The sequence below is a fragment of the Cebidichthys violaceus genome, unplaced genomic scaffold, assembly GCF_023349555.1.
Source record: "Cebidichthys violaceus isolate CVI_PGR_0920_01 unplaced genomic scaffold, fCebVio1.0.p SCAF_8, whole genome shotgun sequence".
Taxonomy (NCBI): domain Eukaryota; kingdom Metazoa; phylum Chordata; class Actinopteri; order Perciformes; family Stichaeidae; genus Cebidichthys; species Cebidichthys violaceus.
The window spans coordinates 11143081-11168885 of NW_027176964.1; the positions used below are offsets into that span (position 1 = coordinate 11143081).

A 25805-nucleotide genomic window follows, 5' to 3' on the forward strand; every position below is an offset into this window, starting at 1 on the left:
GTTGTATTAAAGATTTTGTGGCTCCAGCGGGAGCCAATCACTTCAGGTGATGTCACTTGAGTCTACGTCATCTGGGTCTGAAGACTACAAATTTGAAGACCTCTGTAGCTCACTGGACCTCTGTAGCCCGCTCCTCATCTCTGCTTGAGTCTACATTCGCCACTGCTAGCATGACACACTCAAATCTCCAACCAAACTGTTTGCGGTCGAATTGCATTGCGTCAATTTGTATCCTTTATTGACAATTGAATCTGTCCATCATGAGTCCAAAAATTGTCACAGAACTGCAATGCTAAATCTTTGTCTTTTCATTCTCTTTCGGTTGTATTCCATATTCTTTTATAGCTGTTGAATTATGGTCATGATGCTAAATATTGTGACTGTAATTCAACAAGCTCCGTTCTGCTCTCAGACACCTGGCCAGGACAAAAAGTTTGTGTAATGCTTATGTGATGATCTGAACTGACTCCTCTGTCCTCCCACTCGGTAATGGGAGCAGTTTCTGCGGTTGCCCTTTTTTCAATCCTCCCCTCTGTGAATATAAACATAGTCATCCTCACCACAGAAAGCTATTGCAAATCTTTATTTATCCATTTACTAAGAATGATTCTGCTGCCAAGCAAAATCAAATTTTCATTGTTAGAGATGACTCAATGTATTCTCAACTCACGAATGAATTGGGATGTTAATACAGGCTGTCATGTAGTGTGTCTGTGTGACTGTCTGTGTGACTGACTGCACAACTTAATTTAGATTTCCAATGACTGGTATCACACTATTTCAAGACACACTGTCTTCTTTTAATCTTCTTAGGCCTCCTTCAGACAGGAGGTGCTATCATAAATAGAAGTTTGGCAAGAAGCAAGAGAAGCTGCTGATGCTCAGAAAACAGTAATCTAGTAATAACAACAACAATGATAAAAACACAACAGCATTAAGGATGTATCATTTACTACAGGTGATTAACAATAAAAAACAAATATATTTTGATAGATATGAGGAGATATATTGCTACTCTGAACCTCACAAATGTATTATTTATTATTTGGAGAGAATACTTCAGCGACAGACTTATGCTATTTAGTTATTTGTGGCTGCTTATTACTGCAACAACTAACAAGAAACATACTGATTTGGGATTCAAAACGTAAATATGCATTCAAAGAGCAAAATAAAGTCAACAGTATTGTACAGCTACTTTTACTTGACTGGTTGGTGACTCTTCACTGTATTGGCTCCAAAAATAATAATAATAATAATCAGTGGTGCATTTATGATTATGAAGCTTTAATCAAAAACAGTCATGCTTATTAGGGGGACAAAAACTAAAACATGCCCTTACCTCAAGGCACACCATCTCCTGTTCGTCTGGGACCGGGTCATTGTAGTTCACTGGGTATCCCACACCATGCCGGCAGGCCCGGACCAGTCCCCGGATCCGCTGCCACATCAGGGCCCTGGTGTGTCTGATCCCCCGCAGAGCAGACGTGGGCCTGATCTCCCACTGCCTCACCACTCTAGCACATGTCATGCTCCGACCATGAGGCCTCACTCGCCATGTGAGGCTTGAGTCTCTTAGGCATCGTAACAAATCCACGCTTCTTGCTCCTTTCCTCTATGTTTTTTCGGCGTCTGCTTTGAAGCCCATTGTGTGAGACAGAGAGAGGGAGAAGGAGAGAGAGAGAGAGAGAGAGAGAGAGAGAGAGAGAGAGAGAGGGGGAAGAAAAGCATCAGTGACCCTGACGAAGAGAAGTGTGTTTACAAAGGAGAGGGCAGAAGGGGATTAGGACAATGTCCCCACTGGATGCAATCCTGATTCCTCCGTGCTTTACTGCGTCTCACCAGCTTAGGCCAGATTAAGCCAGGAGGTCTTAGTGTCTGAGTGAGATGGACGGAGAGGAAGACGAGTGACAGACGTGAATTCATTTGTCATTGTATATGCTCCTTGATGAAACCTCCCATGCTATAGACTGGATTAAAACATTTTGGTAATTGGACTTTTTGGAAGAAACATTTGGTACATACAGCACCATTAATATATACACTCTGTGGTGCTAATGTGTTTTATTGAGGAGCGTCTATCGACCTATTTGGTCGTGTCGATCATTACAGACTCACAAGGATAAACACCAATCAAAGCTCTCCACTATGAGCAATCAACTGACTTCAGCTCTCTGTCATCCTCACAAAGACACAAATTTAAATTCCCCCCTTGCTGATAACACAGCTGATTGTTATTGATTGGCTGGAGTCACATGTCGTGGAATTCTAATTTTCTAGCCTCATCAGGATGTTGAAGGCTTTTCCTCCTTGTTCTTTAGGGCAAGACTGGTGAATTATTAAAAAGGGAGTCGAGCATACAGAACTTCCACGTGGTAATTTCAACTTAATACATTCATTATTTTCTTGTAGTTCTGTAAAGTCAAGGAACGTAATGGTGTTAACTTAAATCCTCCACTCAAATTCTTAGTTTTGGACTTTAACTGGAGCCACAGACTATAGTAGTGTAACCAGCCCTTTTCAGTCTGGACTCCAGCTTTGTTTGTTGTTTGTAGGAAAAACAAATAAGGAATAACGTCAGATTTCCAAAATGTATTGATAGTCCTGCTCATAGCCAATGGATGTTGCAGCACTGTTAATAAAAAAGTTTAATAAATAGTACGATGAAAGCATATAATTACTGTAAACATAAAACTTATTATTATTATAATCTTTAAACACAAACTGACCATAATATTTCTACAACCTTCATAAAAACACCCATACAGTGAATCTCTCTACAGCCAGGCAGTGGTGGAAAGTACTCATGTACTGTACTTAAGTATGAGGTATTTGAACTTTACTTGTGTATATCCATTTTCTGCTACTTTATACTTTTATACTGCACTCCAGAGGCATATTGTACTTTTTACTGCACTACATTTATTTGACACTTTATGATTGATATCTGTGTGATGCTTTTCAATAAGAAATTTGAAATTTACAGCAATTTCTGGTTTCGTTTGATAATTGTTTATATGTTGTATGGTTTGTCAGTAACGCATATATTGCTTAGATGTCTGTCATCGGGAATTGTTGCAGTCTCCAACTCCACTCATGCACGGAACTGTCAGAGAGCATGTGACTGTCAGCGAGCACGTGACTGTCACATGATAGATTGTGACGCCGTGTTGTAGTCAGTCAGCTGTTCGCACAAGGCAACCGTGTGAGTAACTCAGCCTAGATGTTTCTCCGTTATTAATTATCATAAAAAATAAAAAAAAATGTCCTATTTATAAGATTTGTGGGATTCTGAGATTGTAGACGTTATTGACGTCATCTGTGTAACGGTTGTCATATTGTCACACGGTGACGGAATGGATGCGAAGCTATGTTCGCGCAGCTAGCTTAGGTTAGCATCATCAGCTTTTTGTGCTAGCTAATGCTTAGCTTACTGCGTTACCTATGTGCCTTTGTTAACGTCGTAATTGTGCAATTTTAAATGTATGCGTTATATTTGGCTACGGGCCTTTTAATATAGCTTAATGTCACAAGATACACACTGCGTTGTTTAATGTCGGAAAGACGTCGTGACATTGGGTTGAGCTAGCGTTAGTTATCTATGACCCAGCCTAACTGCTAACTAACGTTAGCTGCTGGGCTGTATGGCAGTTTGTTAGCTTGCTAACTGATGTCAATTAACGCTCTTTGGATTCGAAGGTAAAATGTAAGGTTAATATTTCTGATATATGTTGTTTTAGATTAAATATTCCTATGTAATAGCTTTGTTGCAGGTTAGAGCTCTGTAACAGCCAGCTAGCTAACTCGACTAGTTTACTGTCATACCATCTTTATTTGATTATCAGCATCCGGTGATGTGTTGTTGACTAACTAAGTGGTTAATGTGCATTATCTAACTTAAACTTGCAGCTTCTGTAAGTTACACAACTGGGCCAACACCTGTAACATAGCCGCTGATGTTGAGTGACTGTGCTGATGTTTACTCTGGTGTTTCCATCCAGGTGGAGTTGGATTGTCCTCCATACATACATATACATACACATATATATATATATATATATATATATACATACGGTAGCGGATATATTACAGGATGGATATCCGCGGGGCTGTGGACGCTGCAGTTCCCACCAACATCATAGCTGCAAAGGCAGCTGAGGTGCGGGCCAATCAGGTCAACTGGCAGTCCTACCTGCAGTGAGTAGACATTGCAACAGTACATCATGTAAACATACACTCGATCAGGTACACCTGTCCTGTGCTAGTGCAATTCAACACAAACGGCTCTGCCATGAATTTAACTTCAACAAATTGTATACACTTTCAGTCTTTCTATTCCAAAAGTTTTAATTCTACTTCATGTTTACTATTGAGGTCATAGTGCTGGTGTTGTACTTGACAAATTTATATTGAAAGATGTGGTCTAACCTCGTTTACTTACATTCCTTTTCCGCTCCAGGAAATTTACTTCTAAAATAATTGAGAGACTTCAGTACTCTACTTGGCATAAGATAGAAAATAAGCTGCATATTTTTCTAATTAATTTGCATATTTAACATAGAAAGTCACAACAAACTGTTCTTAGATAAGTTAAGCTCTCAGTACATCAATCTTTCTGAATACATAAGTGTAATAATTGCAGACCTATTGAGTCAATCCTCTGCTCTGTTGTAGTTCCTGTGTTGTGATTCACTGTCTTGGGTGCTACTTCCTCTTTTAGCCTTTGGACTTGTGACTCACATTATCATTTCTAGAATGACTTGATTCCTTGTTGCATTTATTTTGGATGTACTTGCATGTTTTACTATATCTGTCTTCCTCCATGGAACATCCATGGTGTGTTTCGCCTTAACTTGAACATGTGGTATTTACGGGTTAATTGCCATTATTGTGCAAGCTGCTCTTGCAATTAGAAGTAGCATTCTAGTGACAAGGCAAAGCCCAGTCCTCCAGTGAGAGGGTCAGTGGTGCTCCAATGGTAAAGGAAATGTTTTGAATGCCTCATGATTAATCATTAATTATCATCAGTACCTGTCTTTATAGGCCAACCAACTGTTGGCCTTGTTGTTCAAAGTCAAGAATGTATATACGTATATGTAATTGCATATTGTAGCAGCATTGTGCTAAAATGCCAGTGGCTTAATGAATTCTCTTGCAGGAGTCAGATGATCTCAGCAGAGGACTGTGAATTCATCAAGAAATTTGAGGTGGCCAACTCTGAGGAGAAACAGGTCATACTTTCCAATGAAGGACATCAGGTATTACTTTAGATTTATTTTCAGTTGTTTTCAGCTTGAACTTTAGTTCACAACCATCAAATTATGTAGACCGGTTGCACAAAGATGGTAAATAATGGCATTGCAGCAAAAAAGAAAACACAGGCATCTTCCATCATTATTTGCTTTTGGACTCACAGAGCTGGTGCTTATGTGTTTAAATGTTCATACCAAGTGAAAGGAGTGTTTACCTTTGGGCATTGTGCTTATTTACCATGTAAGTATTGAGACAAGACATGTCTACCTCAAAAGACTGTAAACCACCTGCAGTGTCTTGGGATTTTAAACGCCTTTAAACCAGACTTCCTGATTAATACTTTACTTTCTACATTTAACCAGTTCTAACATGCCCACCACCAATGCAGATTCTTTCATTATTCTGCTGCAGTGCTATTGTTAAATCTGAAAGCACCATTATGCTGTAACATCAGCATTTTGCTGAGAGAGTTTGTTCAATTTGTCAATTGTTCTATGGGTTCTGACTGTGTCTTTCTGACTTTGTATGTATGTTTGTTTTTGCTCAGTGTGCAAAGACCTTCTTGAGCCTGATGGCCCACATCTCCAAGGAGCAAACAGTCCAGTACATCCTGACTCTGATTGATGACACTCTGCAGGTACACAGACACACCCACTGACGTTTAGGGCAATGTCATACATTTCTGATATTGTGATATCCTTATGAGTCATTTGCACCTTTTAATGATGAAGATACCAGACTCTGTCAACTGATTTTACATCATGATATATTTTTTATATTCTAATCAATTCCATTTTTTTTATTGAGATCAAAAAATGAATAGAAGGATTGTGTTCCATGCAGTCAATCAATTGCTGATTGATTTTTGCTGGTTAAGTCTTAACAATCTGTAAGAGCTCATCTACAATCTTAATGTATCTGTGTCTCAGGAGAACCATCAGCGGGTCAGCATCTTCTTTGACTATGCCAAAAAGACGAAGAACACCGCCTGGTCCTACTTCCTTCCGATGCTGAATCGTCAGGACCTTTTTACTGTCCACATGGTGAGTGAAGAGTTTTTAATCCTACAAGCAAGTGTTTTTCTGAGTTTTATCACAAAGCAAGCTGCCCCTGTAACATTAGGTGGGGAAACGCCACCGGCCATGCTTAAAACATAAGCACATTGTGTTATTTCTAGTTTCTGACATGCATCATCTATCAAACATCAGAGAAGTCTGAATAGAATACCAGAAATCATATTTTCACAGATAAGGTGGTGGATTCCATTCCATTTTTCGCAGACATCCTTTTTTCACAGGTATGCCTCTGCTTCTAATCAAAGGAAGGCATCAATAATTCCTCACAAAGCAACCTTCTCCCTTTTCCTCGAAAACAGGCAATTAATTTAATGATTTCTTCCTGCCATCCTTTTTTAGATACAGGATGACCAATGAAAAACTGAGTACTATGAAAGGGCACCCACAGCTTAATTATTAAAAACCAGCCAGATGGCATCCAGCAGGTGGGCATAATGTAACCCCAAGTCTGCGACACAGCACTTTAACTCAATCCAACTGTCATGCTGACTCTTGTTTTTAAATTAGAGCCTCTATATTTCAACACATCTTCTCCTGGAGGAAATTGGATACAGAATTTGTTATGATTTCATCACGGGACACAGGAAGCAATTTACAAACCAAAAATTGTTCATGAGATAGTTGATGTGGCTTCAGTCATTTTTGGTTGTAGATCATGTTTTCTTTTATAATCAGGTTTTGGCAGGTTTTAGGACAATATAATTTAGATTGAAGTGCTTGTTCTATCCATGTGCCCAGCCTTCATCTTCTTCTCTTCTCTTTATTTCTCCCTCTGCCTGGACTTTAAATGAAAGATGCTCTAATGCTTGCCTGCTGTCAAACAGAACTGTCAACTCTGTTTCCATCCTCAGTCTGACATTGCCTCCACTTGAGACCCAAGTATCCGCCTACGTCTAACGGCATTTAAAGTTGATACTGATGCAAAGCCACTGGTTTTAAGAGTGGAGCGTATGGAGCTAAATCCAGGTCAAAAGTTTTGATCATTTGAAAAAATAATTTGAACCTGAAAGTTCAAGTTATGGTCTTGAACATTGAAAAATACAGCAATGTATTCAAAATAAAGATAAGTGAATGAAAAGTTTTTTTGGGTTGAATATAATTTTGATTCAGTTCTGGAATTTTTTTTAATACATTTATTTTTTTCATTTTTCACTTTCATATATATTTTGATATTTGAGGTCTTGTATTTTTCATTTTCAAATTTTATATTTTCAGATTAAATTTTTTTTTTTTTTCGGTTTCAAATCTTTTTTTCACTTTCAGATCGTTTTTTTTTTTCAGTTCAGACTTTTGACCCTGATCTAGCGTGGGGGCGTGGCTTCAACTGAGAAGAAGGCTGAGGACCTTCCTCAACAACGTTGCCTTCTGGTGCGACCCAACCCCACGGGGCCGGGATCCCACCTCACCCGGCACGCTGGCCCTCACTTTCATTGCGTCACGTGGTTTGCAGTTGCTTCACCCTGTAACTCGCGCGTGCGCTAGACTCCTTGGTCCATGTTTCATGATGGGTCAGGTGGGTTGCCGACATCGCCGCAGACCCCTGACACATTTTACTTGAGCCGAGTCCCGCCCTGGTGACGCGGTTGGGGCGGACTGTCCTCAGTGCGACGGTCGCATATGAGATGTGGTTTATAGATCTCCAGCAATATGTTTGTGAATGTGTGACAAATCTGGCGACAGAGGCAGACAACAGCTGCTGCGCATGGAAGGGAAACCAGTAGGTTTAAAAACCAGTAGGGACGTAACACCGGGACCCGTCCCTCCCCGCAAATCGGTCGTCCGTCCTGGGTATAGGGGCGAAAGACCAATCAAACCAGTAGCTGGTTCCCTCTGAAGTTTCCTTCAAAATAGCTGACGCTCACAGTTTTTCCCCACTGCATTCACGTGAATATGGTGTATAGAAAGATAGAAAGTGTTCAATCATAATTCTCGTGGTGCCCACGTTACCTGAAGGCAACGTTGTTGAGGAAGGTCCTCAGTCTTCTTGTGATGCTGTCACTCATGATGACGCCCCTCTCAGTTGAAGCCACGCCCCCACGCTAGATCAGGGTCAAAATTCTGAACTGAAAAAAACGATCTGAAAGTGAAAAAAAGATTTGAAACTGAAAAAAATTAATTTGAATCTGAAAATATAAAATCTGAAACTGAAAAATACAAGACCTCAAATATCAAAATATATATGAAAGTGAAAGTGAAAAATGAAAAAATAAATGTATTCAAAAAAATTCCAGAACTGAATCAAAATTATATTCAACCCAAAAAAACTTTTCATTCACTTATTTTTATTTTGAATACATTGCTGTATTTTTCAATGTTCAAGACCATAATTTGAACTTTCAGGTTCAAATAATTTTTTCAAATGATCAAAACTTTTGACCTGGATTTAGCTCTATAGGAGCGAAGCAAAGTAAAAAAACAAACTACGATGTCGGGCGATATTGAGAAGAAATACGCACAGCTTGACAATGCCGTTAGTCCCCCTGCTGCACTCATTGGACGATAGCTTTTTAATGAGAAACTGCCGAGTGGGTGAATTCAAAGGTCTGGAACCGGGCAACTCTAATGCATCATAGAAGACATGATTCCATAGCCAGTAATGGGAAGAAGTGTAGCCTTATTTTTTTTTTAGCTCTTACCATAATACTAAAACAAAGCACCAAAAATGAATTTGTTTTATTATTGTACCTGACAATATAATTTACTTTATTTATATTTTCACAGTAAAAAAGATTTGTCAAAGAAATGCTTCTTAAGTTTATATGATTGCCATCGCTGTCATTTTAGTCAAAAAAATGTAAGTAAAAAATGCTATACTTTGTGCAGTTTATTCTGGCCTGGCTGTACATTTCTACTGTTGAAAGACTTTCATGCACAACAATATTAATTTAATATGTCCTCCTTCCTTTATTAGGCGGCGAGGATCATCGCTAAGCTGGCAGCCTGGGGCCGCGATCTGATGGAGGGAAGTGATCTGAACTACTACTTCAACTGGATCAAAAGCCAACTCAGTTCACAGGTATGCAAATCTGCAAGGTGTTGCTACAATGTCTTGTGATGTTTAAAAGTCTTTCTAAATATCATACCTGCAAACGTGTCGCTTTTCGGTGAAAATTGCCGTTTTGAATCAAAATATATCATCTACGTGAATTGTGTAGATGGATCCGTAGAGTTTTTTTGTTTGTTTTTTTGGGGGGGAGGGGGGCAACTGGCCAGCCAGCGTTTCTCAGATTGGAATGAGACTAGGAGAAAAGTTGATGTCGTGATCTTCGCAATAAAACATCTTTGATGTGACGTGTTGAGTCTTGGCCAATCAGCGTTAAGATGTCTACACCGGCTTCATTTCCCTTCGTTACAGTTTAAATTACGTTATTTTCCGTTACAGTTCAGACTTGCTGGGTTAAGGATAACGTCCACTGCATGCGGAACTTTGTCGACCGTTAACGTTCGACATTATCCGGATTTATGAGGAAAGAAATGTAACGTGATGAAACATGCAACCCCCGGTTCAGTTCACGCGGTCACTCATTAACGTTAAACCGGAAAACACCGGTGGATCTGGTTGTTTTTTCTATCTCAAAGTAGAATGAGCCGATTTCATGGTCATAATAACTTTTATGACCAACTTTTATGTGGTCATAATAACTTTTATGACCACGAAAACTGAGGCCCAGATACTGATAGATGATGTGGTCAAAGAGCTTCAGGAAGAGGATGCTGTTTGTGTAGCGCAGCTTGACGCAGGGCTGAAATGTGAGTGGATAAAGGTGTTCACTGTAATGACCACAGCCAGTGTACTTCCAGTCCCAAATTGCTCCCAAGGGCCCTGAAGTAATGAGAGAGTGTTAAGGTGCCTTTACCTCCATTTCATCGGGTTGCTAATGCAGAGGTGTGTATAGATTGGAAGCTATACACACCTCAAGCCCCCACCCCACCCCCGACAGGGTTTCGGTGATTGTCACCTTTTTCACCTCTGTGCAGGTATGAAATATGTAGATTACTGAGGGGGTTTCAGTGGCTTTTGTCATTGATTTCAAGAGGTCAAACTGCATTTGGAACAGAGACATCAATGATGCCATGTGACCTGATATACATTTTGTATTGTTACAATGCATTTTGCTCTAAAATTGTATTTTATGTCTTATTTATGTGAGTAACAACCAACCTTTTCAAAATAATTCATTTTCAAGATAAATAATGCATTTTAATTCTTTAAATGTAGAGTTTATGCTCTTTTGAAAATTAGAAGTTCATTATGATCGTTGTGCTGTTTGAAAGGTCTAATTCACTGGGGTTTATTTTCTCGGCAGCATGAATCAAATTATGTGTGTACACAGTATACTCTATAATTGATTTTTGAAATAAATTAACTAATTCAATTTGTCATGTCATGGGTTATTAATTGCTTAGTTATCAAGCTAGAAGAGACATTGGCTTCTTCTGTTTAATACAGTTGAATTTATTCACCTTGTTCCAAAGTGTTTATTATTGTATCTAAACAGACAAATTAGTGTTCCCTTAATTATAATCTCTCTAAAACCTTGTCTGAATGAATTTAATGCATTTATTTGTGTGGAATTTGAGCAGTTTGATGAAAGCTGCACTGTAGGGGCCGGCTTTGCCTTGGCAGCTGTATGCACCAAAGAGTGGGCTGATAAAACACCTGAATATTGATTCACAGTTTCTTTTGTGCTTCTGCTCTGCACACCAAATATTTCTAAAACATCCGGAGGTGTTCTTCAGTTCAGATATAGTCAGCTGTTCTGAAAGCATGTTTTTGTCATCCTCTACTTTGTTTTGAACATTCATTGCCTTTGCGAAATATATTCTCAAACTATAACTGCTTCTTGAAATTATGTTTTATTATTAATCAATCTCTTTCCTCAACAGCCGGTGAGCATCCACTGTCACTGAGTTTCACTGGTGGCGATGCTTACAGCTCATACTGTGCAGTCCAGCGCCACTGTACCTTAGCTGAAAGCGACAGATTGTGAACACTTGTGCACCTGTTTGTTTTGTTTATCTCTCATTAGAACCTACATGGTACAGGTCCAGAAACAGGCTCAGGAGCAGGAACTATTTCCCCCAGTGAAGTGAGTATGAGTGAAGTGCGTCCTTGGTCAGCTTGGCGCTTCAAAAAAAGAACAAACAGGAAATGACGGGGTTTTTAGCAAGCTGGCATCTGTCAGGTGTCACTGGACTTTCGCATCTTTTCTTTACCCTCTTTATCTCGCCCACCCTGTTCTTTGCATTCCAGTTTTTCATAAATAACTGCAGATTGTTGGAGTCCTGAGTCTGTTAGAGGAAGTTTAGGGGGATTCTCCATTTAGACAGCATGGTGTTTGCTGCCACTGATTGGTTCTAACTGTAGAAACTGCATGCAGTAAGCTACATCTCCTTCATTCTGAAAGTGCATGACAACCAGCTTTTCCTCTACATTAGGATAACAAGGGGAAATTGGAATATAATTTGCACAGCAGCAGCAGCAGCATCACCCTACCATTTTATACCACTCACTTTGTCAAGCATAGTGCCATCATTCCGAGAAGTGTGCTCAGAAATCTATTGACATGAGCGCTATCTAATTACTGAACATCATCTTTTCTTCTGCATTTTCAGCCAGGTAGCCTTCACTCCTCTGCTCTTCTGTCTTCACTGCTGCCTGCTCTTCTTGCCGGACTTCCTTGCTTTTCTTCAGCCCTCTGTTAATTAACAGATTAATGTGATCTGTTTTCTCCTCTCTGCTTCCTCCACTTTAATCTCAATTTCCATTATTCTGCTCAGGTGTGATGGGGCACTTTTCCCTGCTATTGCTGTGTATTGTACTATTGGGTTTGTGATCTAGCATGTGTTGACGCTATAGACTGCATGTGCCTCAGGTTTGATCGGTGGTGGTAATGCAAGTCTTTGGTCTAGCCTTCTTCCACGTGCTGTATCTGCTTGTCAACTACTGCACTAATTGTACTTGACCTCCTAACGTGTTTGTTTTCCTGATTACACGGCTAAGACTCCCGCTTCTGTTTGAGTAAATGTTTGCCTCTTTCCTTTGCAGAGCTCTCAGTACGTCCAGTGTGTGGCTGGGTGCCTTCAGCTGATGCTGAGGGTGAATGAGTACAGGTTTGCCTGGGTGGAGGCTGATGGAGTCAACTGGTGAGTGATAACTGTCTAAAGCAGGGTTCCCTTAAGATTTTTTTAGAGAGAATTCGGGGAGAGAGAGTGGGGCCAAGTTTGCTTACAGACAGCCGGCAATTTAGAATGAAGTACAGCAATGAGCAAAAACCATAATAGATTAAAAAAAATAGTACACAGGTTTACACTAACACCACTTTTGCCATTATGCCTTATCACCAAACCCATTTCTTGAGGCAGCAGCAAGAAGAAGAAGAAGAAGCCAGAAACTAGAGGACCACCCTCTGAGATCCGTAGCTAGTAACAGGCCAGATTACAATTTCTTCTAATAGCCAATTACTGCTGGAATAAAAGAACTCATATACCTGTTAGTGCCATTTCCAGAGAGGTGAATGTCCGTCCTGGTGGAAGTCAATTAAACTCTCTGTGTAAAGGGTGCTGGGAGCCCAGTGAGTGTGACACATATTGACCCTTTGTGACTCTTAAGCTTACCAACACAAATCAATTCATATTGAATCTTCAAGGCCACACTTTCAGTCAAATATGTGCATGTGTGTGTGTCACATTGTTGATGTAGATGGAAAATTCTATGTACAACTTGAAATATTTTTATTCCAGCCGAGCTGAACCCAAGCATGGCTCAATGCTGAGCTGTTAATCGATAGGTTCATACCACATACTCACTTGTGACATAGTTGCAGAACATTGTGCAACTGCAAGGGGAGTAGGTTGTAGTGACTGAAAAAGAACCATGCAAAAGGCTAAACATTCCCAGTTGTTCATCGTACAAAATGTTAATAAATCTTTCACCTGTTTCTTTCTTGATACAGCATTGTAAATCCAGCTGTACTGCTTAATTTTGTTTTGATTTTGTACATTTACGAGCGCCACATCTCCGCACTTACCAGCTATTTCTCAAATGCATGACTCGTTGTGTAGCTGTAGTCATTAGTACTCTGTATTTTGAGCTACTCTTCTGTTATTATCAGCAAACATCAGAGATAATGGATGAGAATCATGCAGGCACACAGCTGTGAGAGCCAACCTATTAGTAAACATATGGTAGATGTAGTGAGGGTTCTTTGCCCAGCACTTTTTTTCGTTTTTGTTTTTTATGAATTTATCTTGTGTTTTCTGTTTCAGCATCACAGCAGTGCTGAGCAACAAGTGTGGCTTCCAGCTCCAGTACCAGATGATCTTCTGTGTTTGGCTCCTGGCCTTCAGTCCTCAGCTCTGTGAGCAGTTGAGACGCTACAATGTAGTGCCGGCCCTGTCCGACATCCTCCAGGAGTCTGTCAAGGAGAAGGTCACTCGAATCATTCTGGCTGCCTTCAGGGTACGTGGAGAATTTTTCACTCAGATACTGCGTATCTCTAAAATGCCACTTTTCACTGAAAATGACCACACTGCCTGAATTTCTGTCTCGTATCTTTGGCTAAGGTGGCTGCAAGGTTTATTTCCTTTTTTCATGTACATTTGTAGTATAATTTTACCACATTAAATTAGCTACATTACTGTTGCATTTTCCAAAGCATCAAACTGATGAAATAAGCATCACACATCATTGGAATCACCATGTGAACCCTGTAAAATATGCAATTAGGCAGAAGCTAAGTTAATAGTAACACAACACGCTTTCCATATCCGTCACTGTAAATGAGGTCGCATGAAGGGGTGTCATGAAAGTTTGGAAACTACTGGTCTCACAGTCCTTTCATTTTTGGCAAAACACTTGCTTGCCAAAGTCTTCAGGTCATAATTTCATGCAATCACTTTTATATTGATATAGGACAGTCCGTGTGCATTTATCAACAACATTTGCATTTGAATTAGGCTGAGTTCTCGATCTCCACAAGAGCAAACTGAAGTGACAACTCTTATACAACAGATGAGGCAACCTATAAAACAACAAAGCCCATAAAAGAGACATAAATACAATTTATGATTATGCTGCCCTTCCACTACCTGCTGCGATTGCCCAAAACAGCCACTGAATATTTAATGTCCTATTAAGAGCTGCTTTCTGGACTTGCTCTGTTGGTTTGTACTTGTGACAGGTTATGAATTCCACATATTCTACCCTGACGAAATTAAATCAACGGCAGAGGCTCCATTTCCTCACATGCTGTGGTGCTTATTATACTGGAGGAACTTAGTGAGCCTGACAAGGGACCAACTCATGTCTGGAACATCTGGGAATTTAATTGAAAATCAATATGATAGCTTCCAGGTCTTCAAAGGGCTCAATATATATAGAATTTAGAAATTATTGCTTGGTTCACAATATTGAAGGGGACAGATCATGCTCATTCTTCATACTTGTATTTGGGGTTTTTACTAGAACATGTTTAAATGTTAAAAAAAACTCATTATTCCTCTCATATTTTCTGTCTGAATATACCTTATCTTCACTCTCCGTCTGAAACACTCCGTTTTTAGCTCCTGTCGCTTGAAGCCCTTCTTCTGAAAAAGCTCCGTCTGCTCTGATTGGCTTTCAAGAAAAATATGGTGCACCTTTGCAAATGTAGCTCTCAAGCTCAAGGTGGAAATACTCACTCTGATGGGCGGCATATTCTAACGAGCCTCCATTTGACACAGGAAGGGCCGCCAAAACTGAAGGGCTCGTCAAATCGCGTATTGTCTGATCTGTGCAGCTCACAAATTGGCTTGGTAGGCATTTCAAATCCCCAAATAAATGTGCACAAGCACTTGTTTTTTAACAATGGCTTTAGGTATTATCTAAATTCATAGAGTTACTCACTCTCAGGGAACGGCTAATGTTAACATTGAGTGTTTAAATATGTGGTATTAGTACTTTTACTTAAGTAAAAGATCTTACTACTTCTTCCACCCATCATTAATTGCAGTATTAATCGATGTCACTGGCTCAGTCGGCCTCTCCGTGCTGCACTTTAATCACCAGTGAGTCAGAACCTCTTGTTGTCTCTCACTCCCCTCCAGCCTCCTCTTCTCTCTCCTCATTTTGCATTTTAAAATATTCAGCCGTAGTCTGCTTAATTTTTTGAAACACAGAAAACTGATAGATGGATCGATTAGTTAAGTTTTCCGCTATACATCACGCTCTGTGCACCGATGCGTACGTGCTCACGGCATTTAATCGGTGTCGTCCCGCGCACGAACGTAAAGCATCATCAGGAGGGAGCATTTCTGCTCCACGTGCACCAAAAGCAGTCCTGCGAGCACAGTGGTTGTCACGAGCTCGAGCTTGCAACCCGGCAACTCGACCCTCGGCTTGTCAAGATGACTTTGGGGACTTTGGAGACGGAGATGGAATAGACAGAGGCTGATTTCTCAGCATCGTTCGGGGTCACCAGTGATAATGATCATCGTGCACTCGCATGAATGTGAGCACGAGAAATTTTAAAAACGGATCCCGTATGCCACTATGGCTGCTGTCTGGAGCCCTGCAATTACCCACATTTCTGATGATCGTCTCAGTCCAATCCTTTCCTCTGATCGTGTTTCACCATAGTTGGCTTTTGATTTTTTTTTTTTTGGACTGGCAATGCTCGCTGGGATGCGATAAAATGTAGTTAGAGCTTACTCCTTTGATTCTGGCACCCAACATCACAGCAAGATGACGTAGGTGATGTGGCCTCCTACTGTGAGGTGATTCTTGTTTGCCTCCAGTTTTTTCCTTTATTTTGCCTCAGCTAACACTGTGACGTTCTAATTACTTCAGCACTAAAACGTCTATTGAACGTCAAACAAAATAGTCGAGTCAACGAATCACAGCGTTGAAGAAATGTATATTTTAAGATGAATAGCCTCGGTGATGTTCTCGCTCTATGCAGTGTAGACAGCCTCAGCGACCTTGCTCACAGCACAATGGTGTGGTAAAGGCCTTTTTGATTACATGATTGAAACATGAGCTTACTCACTAGTGGAGGAAAGTTGGAGCTGATTTTCAAACCCAATTTTAAAGAAGCTATTTAAGGTTGCTTGTGTTTCTCCGTTTCAATCGGTATTCCAGTGTCATTGTAAATAGACATCTGTGTTCCTGACGGACTACCTTTGTCGTGTCATTTGTTTACTGAAAGAAGTTGTTTTGAGACCAAATTTCAGAGAATAGCTGTACTGTATTATGTTTGCCTCAAAAGACTCCATGTGTTCCTGCTTTGAATTTCTTTTCCCAGAGCTCATTCATCACACCTCTCACGCCAGCAGAGCTGTCACATCAAGCGTTTGTGAATGCCCATAAAAGAAAGGGGCTCGGTTTTTAATTGGGGGAGAGAAGTTTGTAGTTTGGTTCGACTGCTGTAATACAGCTAATTAAAAACTATGGCGGGCAGTGAAGGGAGACTCTAAGACGTCTCGACGTTCAGTGAGTTTTCCCGATGGGGATTCATCGTAGAGTGAGGAGAGCTACGAAAAACATTGCTCCTGACCAAGAAACATGTTCTTTGGTTGGGACTCCTTATAATGTGTCATTATGCTGATTTTGAGGAAGTTGGGATTGTCAGATGTAATAGGAAATGTCTTCTACAAAATCATTTTACTAAAATATTCCACAGTTCTTTATGTTGCTTGTTTTCCCAAATGCCCTCATTATGTAAATGATTCTGCTCACCACATGGGACGAGCACTGTTACTTAAATTAACCGGACCATCTGGGAGTCCTTGAACACATCCTCAAAGGCAGCACTGCTGTGTTTGTGATGTGTTCGCCTTAACTTAACTCTGGAAATACAAAGTTTTTTTGAAAAACATATTGTGCTGCAGAACAACAATTATTTTAGCTTAATGCCTTCAAAGGCTCTAATCATTTGCTGTACTTTGCCTCCATTTGAGAGGGATGTTTTTGCAAAAATAATATTTGTAGTTAGCTGTGGATCTGCTCCCAATAGTGGCTTAGGGTGATGATCAAAATAGTAGGTGGGTTTTCCTCTTATTTCAGTCCCACTGCTGAAGCCACTGTTCTTTTAAGTCACTCCAAAATGTCACGACCAGAACATCCTATCCATTACAGCAGACATTTCTTTGTCCGGATATTTTGTCACAGAATTAGCTCTTACAATACTTTCACATTGTCTTCTTCTTGCAGTGCACCTCTGCATTCATCCCTTTCACACCTCACTCACAACACCTGGAATTGAATTCCTGGTTTAAGAAATTCCTAACTTGAATAATGCTATTACTAGTGAAGTGTAGGAGAGAGGGGGTTGGTTTTGGGGGAGGAGTCTATCTTAATTCCATTTTTTTTTTATGTGATCTGATTGTAAAGGTACATTTCTCCATGTCCAAAATGTGTTCTGTTGTTGATGTCCATGAATGTCGTTTTGGTGTATTTGGCTGTTTTATGTCCTTGTCACCTGCTTCATGGCTGTCACACACAATATGTTAAAGAGATGCATGTCCACAGATGTTATCATTCCCAATACCACAAATATTTTCCAGTTTCAGTGGTTCTTTTAACTCACAAATATACTTTAGATATCATAATATAAATAATTGATTAATGTTAATTATTTCTGGTGCTCAACAGTTGATTAATCAACTGATTGTTCTAGCCCTTTGTATGTACTCTTTCATTGATTGATTTGCAATGGTGAGTGCTGGCACTTGTTTCTTTTCTTCTACTTGAATAGGTGTATTCTTTCAGATGCTCCTATCTCTCAAAGGCTCAGTTATGAGTGGAGTAATAAATGTGCAACATCTGTTCCTCACACTGCTGTTCTTTTTGACAGAATCTGCTGGAGAAGTCGGGAGAGAGGGAGACTCGTCAGGAGTACGCTCTGGCCATGATTCAGTGCAAAGTGTTGAAGCAACTTGAGAACCTCGAACAGCAGAAGTACGACGACGAGGACATCACCGAGGACATCAAGTTCCTGCTGGAGAGCCTGGGGGAGAGCGTGCAGGATCTCAGGTACCCGGTCGCTTCCACCTCATGAACAACGAACCATTCATTTTCAGTCATGAGTGGTTCTGCTATTGAGAGCAGATTGCAAAAACATTGTATGTAATATTCTGTAAAAAGATAATGCTTGGAACAGATCTTTCAAAGAAGAGGATATTGTAGTGCTTTCCATGAATGTGGTAAATCTTTATGAAGCTATTCTATTTTTTAAGACATATTTCTGTTTCCTTTGAAGGCTGTATTGCTGTACAGTGTTTTGCTGTACCTCTCGCATCACGGCCCTTTACCACAGATGGGTTGAAAGAAATCAGCTATTTTTGCCGAGGATCAAAAATAAAAAGTGACCCCTGGACTGTCCTCTTAACATGTTGGGGAAAAAAACCAAAACTTTTTTATGAATTTTTTTATCAACAGCTCATTTGACGAGTACAGCTCTGAACTCAAGTCCGGCCGCTTGGAATGGAGTCCTGTGCACAAGTCAGAGAAGTTCTGGCGTGAGAACGCCGTCCGCCTGAATGAGAAGAACTACGAGCTGCTCAAGTAAGATGAAGCGTTTATTGTAGCGGCACACAAGAGCATAACATACACTAATGTAGGGCTGCACCATTATGACCAAAATGAGACGTTCATTTAATTTAATTTGAGCCAAAATTGTTATTGCGATTAATATTCAATTAATTGCACAACCCTACTATGATGTTGCCAATATAGAAATTAATTACAGTAAAAACATTTTTAATTGTATGAATGTCTTCGGAATTTCAATGTGAGAAAGAAAGAAAGAAATGAAAAGACATGATTTAATTCTAAAATGTTTAATGGTTAAAGGTTTTTTCTCTAACTTGCATATACAAATTAGGTTTTGAAAAATGTAGTACAGTTTCCCAAATTTTTAAATATATTTATATGATATTGATAAAAAAAATATATATCAATTGAAACTGAAACCTAATGTTGAAGGATTGAATTTTAAAGTAAAAAAAGATACAAATTCATTCTTAAATTTAGATAATAGTTGGTATTAAATGCCTCTGGCCACATATGTTTAAAACACTTCTCTCACATTAAGTTTTTTGGTAATCTCAGGTTGTACTTTTAACAGCTCCTGGAACGCCACAGACTCACCAGCATCATGTCTGAAGATTGCACAGCCTCTTAACGTGTTTTTTCTTTCTTGTGTGTGTGTGTGTGTCCAATCTAAAGATCACAAGCGACTACTCATCAATGTGTGTCTCTGTTCTTTGTTATTCCAGTCACACACTCTGTTTGGGCTCCTGACATTCAGTAAAAATCCTGACCTACTTGTCATCTCATTGTCTCGTCACTGACCTTTGTGATGGGATGCACCAGATCGGAACACATTTCATTACCTGTAAACTCTCCTGTTTCTGACGCGTGTTCCTCCCACCTGCATCATTAGTAGACTTGTATTTATTGAAGAATAGCCGCTAATGAAGCTCCGCTAATTCGGTGCTAACCACATTTTTCTCTAAATTTCTAACAAACGTTTCCTGTTATTTAAAAGCTTTTATTTAAAAGAGTCTCGGCTGTGACCCACCCCCGGTTTTCCTCCTCCTCCTCCTCATCATACGGTGTGTGCTGATGGGATCCCAATGCGAGCAAGATCCGGTCTCCGAGCGTACAGACTTGACAGTTAATGACATTAAAAGACGATTGTAACCACAGCCTCTGTAATCAGCTCAGGCATCGTCTCGGTCTCTATTCTCCTCTGTCCCCAAGACTCTCACCCATGCTTTGTCTCACTTTGAACCTAGAGGTCCCACTTATTCAGACTTCTTATGTTCGCGGGTTTCTCAGTATTAAAGATGCATTAACCTTAGCTTTCAGAGAGGTCAGTGCATTTCTACATCCAACACTTTGTCTGTGAAAAATAATCTCAGCTAATCTGTTTGCTTTATGAAGCTTTCTCTGAAAAGTCTTTGCCTTGCAGCATCTGAGAAATGTAATCTGCCTATTGATGCAGAGACGTCACCGTTCAAAGGCTTTCTGTTTTGTCTCCCTTTCTTGAACAGGATCTTGACGAGGCTCTTGGAGGTGTCTGACGATCCTCAAGTCATTGCAGTGGCAGCTCACGATATTGGAGAGTATGTGCGGCATTACCCACGAGGCAAACGGTGAGGCATGTTTCTGTGAAAACACAATTCATAGCAAAGCTTAAATTCACAATGTGTAGAACGCACTCAGTTGTGAACACAGTGATTGTTCTGTACACATGAAGCTCATCAAAGCACCAAGGAAATAAGAGAGATTGGTGTCTGTTTGTGTCAGATTGAAGTTCAGGGTGTTCATCACTTTCATATTCTTGAATCCTCTGAGGCTTCTCGTTCTTGTCTTGATACTTCCTTTATCATCATGTATTGTTTATGTTTCCCTCAACGTTTGTTATCCTAAAGACACCGTGTGATTGACAGATCAATAATCGGGTTTTTCTTGTCTCTCATATTAATCTCATTACCCTGTAGTCAGGTCTACGGGTTGATGTGTTCCATTTTTAACCTTAACATTCATAATTGAAGCCCACGCGATACATTTTTAGTTGATAACTAACAGTACTGGTGTTTCTGTACTATAACATACTTTTCTTTTCTCCGGTCACACCAATTACTGTGTTATAACATTCATTATATTGGTTTTCATTCCTCGTCAGAGCACTATATCCTTTCATAAGGCCATTGATCCTTCAGAAGATACATAGGACATTTCAGTCAGGCTGTATTCAATTACCTGGTGCTGGATTCAATTACCTGGTGCTGGACCACCCAATGACCTAGAACATGAAAATAGCCCCTGTTATGTGTGTGGACAAAGGCTTCCTCTCATTCTTCCTCTCATTCCTCCTTTTTCAGGGTGATTGAGCAGCTGGGTGGAAAACAGCTGGTGATGAATCACATGCACCACGAGGACCAGCTAGTCCGTTACAACGCGCTGCTGGCTGTGCAGAAGCTCATGGTCCACAACTGGTATGGACACAGTCGTAGCTTCATCGATGTCATGCATTCAGATGTTGTTATAGCAAGCGCTTAAAGTTTGAGTTGAAGCAGGCTTTCTGAAATTCAATAACAACCCCTACATGTGCATACCCTCGCAGGCATTTTCATTTATTTCGGCTGATTAGACGTCTGCTTCGGTTGAAGTTGGACGTAGACATTCTGGGAATTATGCAAGGTTAATGGACTGTGTACTGATAAGATTGATGAAACTGTAGTTTGCTCCAACAAAGCCAGCAGGAGATTCAAAGAGATGTCACTCAAGCTCTGTCTGTACACGTTTCACACAGTCCTATAATACACTACTCCTGTAAATTAAATTAAATTACATGTGAAAATGAAAATACGCTCAATCGAGTTAGGCGAGAAGATCGATACAATGTTCATGTTTGTACAGGGAATGTGAAGCAACAACCAGCAGCCGGTATGCTTAGATTCTTTAACAACACAATTTAAGGAATCCTAATGTCGTATTTTTTTGTAAAAAAAGAAAAACATATATTTATTCTTCAGTATCCGTCTCTTGAGGCACCGCTCCTCACATTGTCTACGAACCCAAAGACTCGACCTGCCCATTATTTGTGTGTGTGTGTGTGTGTGTGTGTGTGTGTGTGTGTGTGTGTGTGTGTGTGTGTGTGTGTGTGTGTGTGTGTGTGTGTGTGTGTGTGTGTGTTCTGTCTACCGGATTGCTTGGAAACACTAAAGATCATCAAGCAAAAAAAAAACAGTGAAAATGTGTTTGTTTTGCTGCCACTATCTAAAACACACTCTACTCCCTGAGCAACTGTGGATGGACGTATTGTGTTTATTATCACAGTGTAGTGCTGCTTTTCCGATCTAAGTGACCTTAATGTTCTGTGTAAACTGTCTGTTCACTGAAGTGTGCACAGAAGTTTATTTAACCACAGTAGCACAAAAGGTTTCCAGTGACTGTGAAGAAAGAGAAGCAGATTCCCGCCATCAGACCTACAATCTAAAGCAACCTCAGCCTGAACACTGCAGCTTCCAACGTGAGACAGATATTTTGTTTTATCTATAATAGGCTGAAAAAACAGATAAGCGTTGCAGGAAGAGAAAAAAAGCGAATGCGGGGTTAATTGCATGATTTGGAATTTTTGAGAAGTTTGCTTAAAACCCAGAGATATGTTCACGAGTCAGATTCCTGTTTTAGAAAATATATACAGTATTCGGCCATATGTTGAATCACAGAAATCAAATCTCCTGTTTTGATTACTTTGCAACACAGGAGTAAAGTAATAGAAAGAAGGTTATTAAAATGAGCGAAAATGGATGGAAGAGAAACCTGAGTGCTGAATATAAATATCGTATAAATAAAAGCAGGAATTGGAAGTTGAAAACTGATGAAAAATTCAGCCCGCGCTTTATAGCTGATTTGATTTGATATGGACGTCTCATCACTGGCTACCTCAAAGCAGCAGCGGTTCATTTAACAGCAAATCACATCTGAAGACATTCATCTATTCTTGTATTTTATTTAACTTCCACTCCTCATGCGTCTTGAGTCGCCCACACCTCTCCCTCTGATGGGTTCAGCTGCATGTGTTGACACGCAGCTCTTCAGCAGCAGCACAACGATTGATGTGTTGGAATAAAGTAATGGAGAGAGAGAAAGACGATTAAGTAAATAGTCGAGCTTTGTCGTGTCATGTGCTGGCTGCATCTCTGCTGGTTTATTTACATCGACAGGACCTAGTATGGGGGGTGTGTGTGTGTGTGTGTGTGTGTGTGTGTGGGGGGGGGGGGGGGGGGGTGAATGCTGCCGCAGAAAGAGGAAAATACTGAAGCTGAAATATCTATATTTTTTTGGAAAAGGTGAGGTGTCATTCTCCCACAAATGGAAGGTGTTTTTCAAAGCAGCTCACCAAACCCACTACCACCTTCAGCAGGTTGCCTCGCTGTTTCCACGAGAAGATCTTCTGGTCCCTCCTGACTGAAGGCCCTGCTGTCATGACAACAGCACAGATGAATGTGTGAATAGAGAATCTACTCTTATTTGTTATTTTGCTCTTCAGTCTGCTTTTAAAGCTTGTGTGTTTGTGGAACTTGAAGTTGTGGTAGAATATGATCGTTGCACAGCCCTTTCAACACAGGTCCATTGTTTTCAAGGAAATTTTCATCATGCATATAATTAGAATGATTTTCATTCACTAGACTGGCAAATGATGTCCAGATTTGCTCACTCGTACCCCATTAAGAAGCCAGAGAGGGAGTGAGGAAGTTGTAAGAGACCTTGTTGAGACTTTTAAAAGGTCATTGACTTCAGTCGTCATTTTACTGAAAGTATCACTCAACAGAATGTGCTGTTGATCTCCAGTAATCAAATGGGCTTCATTCTACAGGTAGCTTTGTCTTTGTTTTCTTATTTTAACATTGCAGTTGTTGCAGCTTCTTAAAAAAACTGAGTAAAATGTGCTCTACTTAAGTTTTATAATCTGAAAATGGGGAAAAAAACAGTATTCATAATCTGGTAAATCTCTACACTACTGTTCTTTTCTTTTTTTTTCCCACATTCTAAATAATACTCTTTCTTAAGGCCACTTCACAAATACGCAGCAGGAAAATATGAAACATTTTCTGAAATAGTCAAATCTCAGTATTGTATGTGCTGGAAATGACATTTTTCAAATAATTATGTCTTACAGTGCACTTTAAGACAAAACCCCCTGATTATTTCAACAGTGTTTAGCACAAAAGAGCCAGCTGATGGTGAATATGTTTTGCACTTGAGAAGAATGACTCATATCTGTCTTAATGGCAAGTCGATGTTTACAGAGGAGAGACCTTAGCTATTGTCAATCAGTTGTATTTCCTTTCATAGCCTTTGACTTAATTAAGGCAAACCAATATCTTGCTGTGTGTGATTTCCACGGCTGGCTTTGCTGTGTCGGTATGAATTCATACAGCAGCTGAAGGATGAGCTCAGCCTCCATAACTCTGGCTCATCCGTCCAATTATTGCCATCTGGCTTTATTAACTCCCTGTTGGTGTTCTGAATCTCGCTGCAATGCGCAGACCAGCTAAAGGTCATCGCTGATAACTTCATGAAAGTGTGTAGATCTGTACGTTAGATTTGTCCTCTTAAAAAGTGTCAGTTGTTATAGGAAATAGATGATGATTATATGAATCTTGGAGGCTTAGAACCTGTTGTAATTTAATTAATTGGTGTGTCTTTAATTAACTGCATTCTAATCAGTGAAGCCTTCATATGAGGATGCAGACCTTTGCCTCTGAAAACACTGTGTTTACCTGCTGCTCAACAATTAGATGAAACAGGAGGCATTAAAACCTTTGAGCGGAGATAAATGGAATTTTGACAAAAAATGGAAAAAAGTTAAATCTCTATGAATCAGAGAGGCTGTTTTGCTGCCGTTTCATCAGAAGGGTAAAAAAAAAAAAAGACATCCAACCAGTTTGTTGCTCTGCAGAAAAATGTAGTCCGATTTTTATCAGAACACCGGTCCGAGTTTTAGTTTTTAAGGAGCATAATTTCCATCATTGGAATGTATTTGCCAGCCTTTTCCATCTGTAGATTTGTGAGAGACAGCTGATATTTCTGTTAGCAGCGAGGTGAGGGACATTATATCATATCATATATCACATAAATATCACTGCCAAGACGAAACCCGAAGGAGAAGTGTGACCTGTCGGAATACTGGGAGTAGATTTCAACATTTACACCACGTCTGGGTCAGAAGCTCGCACTCTCAAGATGAGAGAGTCAGTTAAAACGGTCTCTTATGACATTAAAGGGTATTGAAGAACCTGATGCCGGTCAATTATCAGTTGGACGGGATTTGAAATACATTTCTTTAAAGGAACAGATACCACTTTCATGTCAGTCTGTTCAATATGAAGCTGAACTCTAAAGCTCACTGATCACTCACTGGTGTTCTATGTCATTCATTTAATCTTAACTAAAATATTGTATTTAAATGTGTATTGAATGCCATCAGGTGGATCAGAATTACCATACATGTAAATCAGCATTAAGTGTGTTTGGAGTGCTGAGGTGTAACTTGTTGCCTTTTCTTCCACAGGGAGTACCTGGGGAGACAACTCCAGTCCACCGATCAGCAGCAAGCTCCGGCCGTGGCCGCTCGAAGCTGAACTGTTCCTGTGCATGTGTGTGTCTGTGCATTACTGTGTGGATGAGTGTGTCCCGTACGTACATTGTTCTTTGCCATTTTAATAATCAGCTGTTCATTTTGTGTAATGACTTGAAAATTCCAAACGGTGTGGTTTCCTCCTTCCATCCGCACCCCGAATGATCCTCGATGTTACTTGATTTGAGTGTCGTGCTCCGTGTCGTGCCCTCTTAGCGAAGTGATGTATGGTGATTGAAGTCGCACTTTACGTCTGTGATAATGTACAAAACTGCAACTTATTTAAGTCTTACCTGTAAAACATTGTATGTACCCCAATAAAGATGCTTATCTGTGGTGA

The 25805-nt window shown here is 40.0% G+C and overlaps 1 protein-coding gene across 2 annotated transcripts; it reads left to right on the forward strand.

Moving 5' to 3' along the window:
- The first annotated feature begins 3131 nt into the window (after positions 1 to 3131).
- On the forward strand, positions 3132 to 25805 carry atp6v1h (ATPase H+ transporting V1 subunit H). 2 transcript variants are annotated; one of them, XM_068738181.1, is made up of 14 exons: positions 3132 to 3205; positions 4002 to 4197; positions 5159 to 5258; positions 5801 to 5890; positions 6183 to 6296; positions 9241 to 9345; positions 11360 to 11419; positions 12379 to 12476; positions 13599 to 13791; positions 18164 to 18342; positions 18748 to 18873; positions 20367 to 20468; positions 21201 to 21314; positions 25400 to 25805. In XM_068738181.1, exons 2-14 carry the CDS (start codon positions 4094 to 4096, stop codon positions 25467 to 25469), a joined length of 1455 nt encoding a protein of 484 aa, XP_068594282.1. In that variant the 5' UTR covers positions 3132 to 3205; positions 4002 to 4093; the 3' UTR covers positions 25470 to 25805. The 2 variants fall into 2 exon arrangements, with proteins under 2 accessions (XP_068594282.1, XP_068594283.1); XM_068738182.1 differs by lacking the exon at positions 11360 to 11419.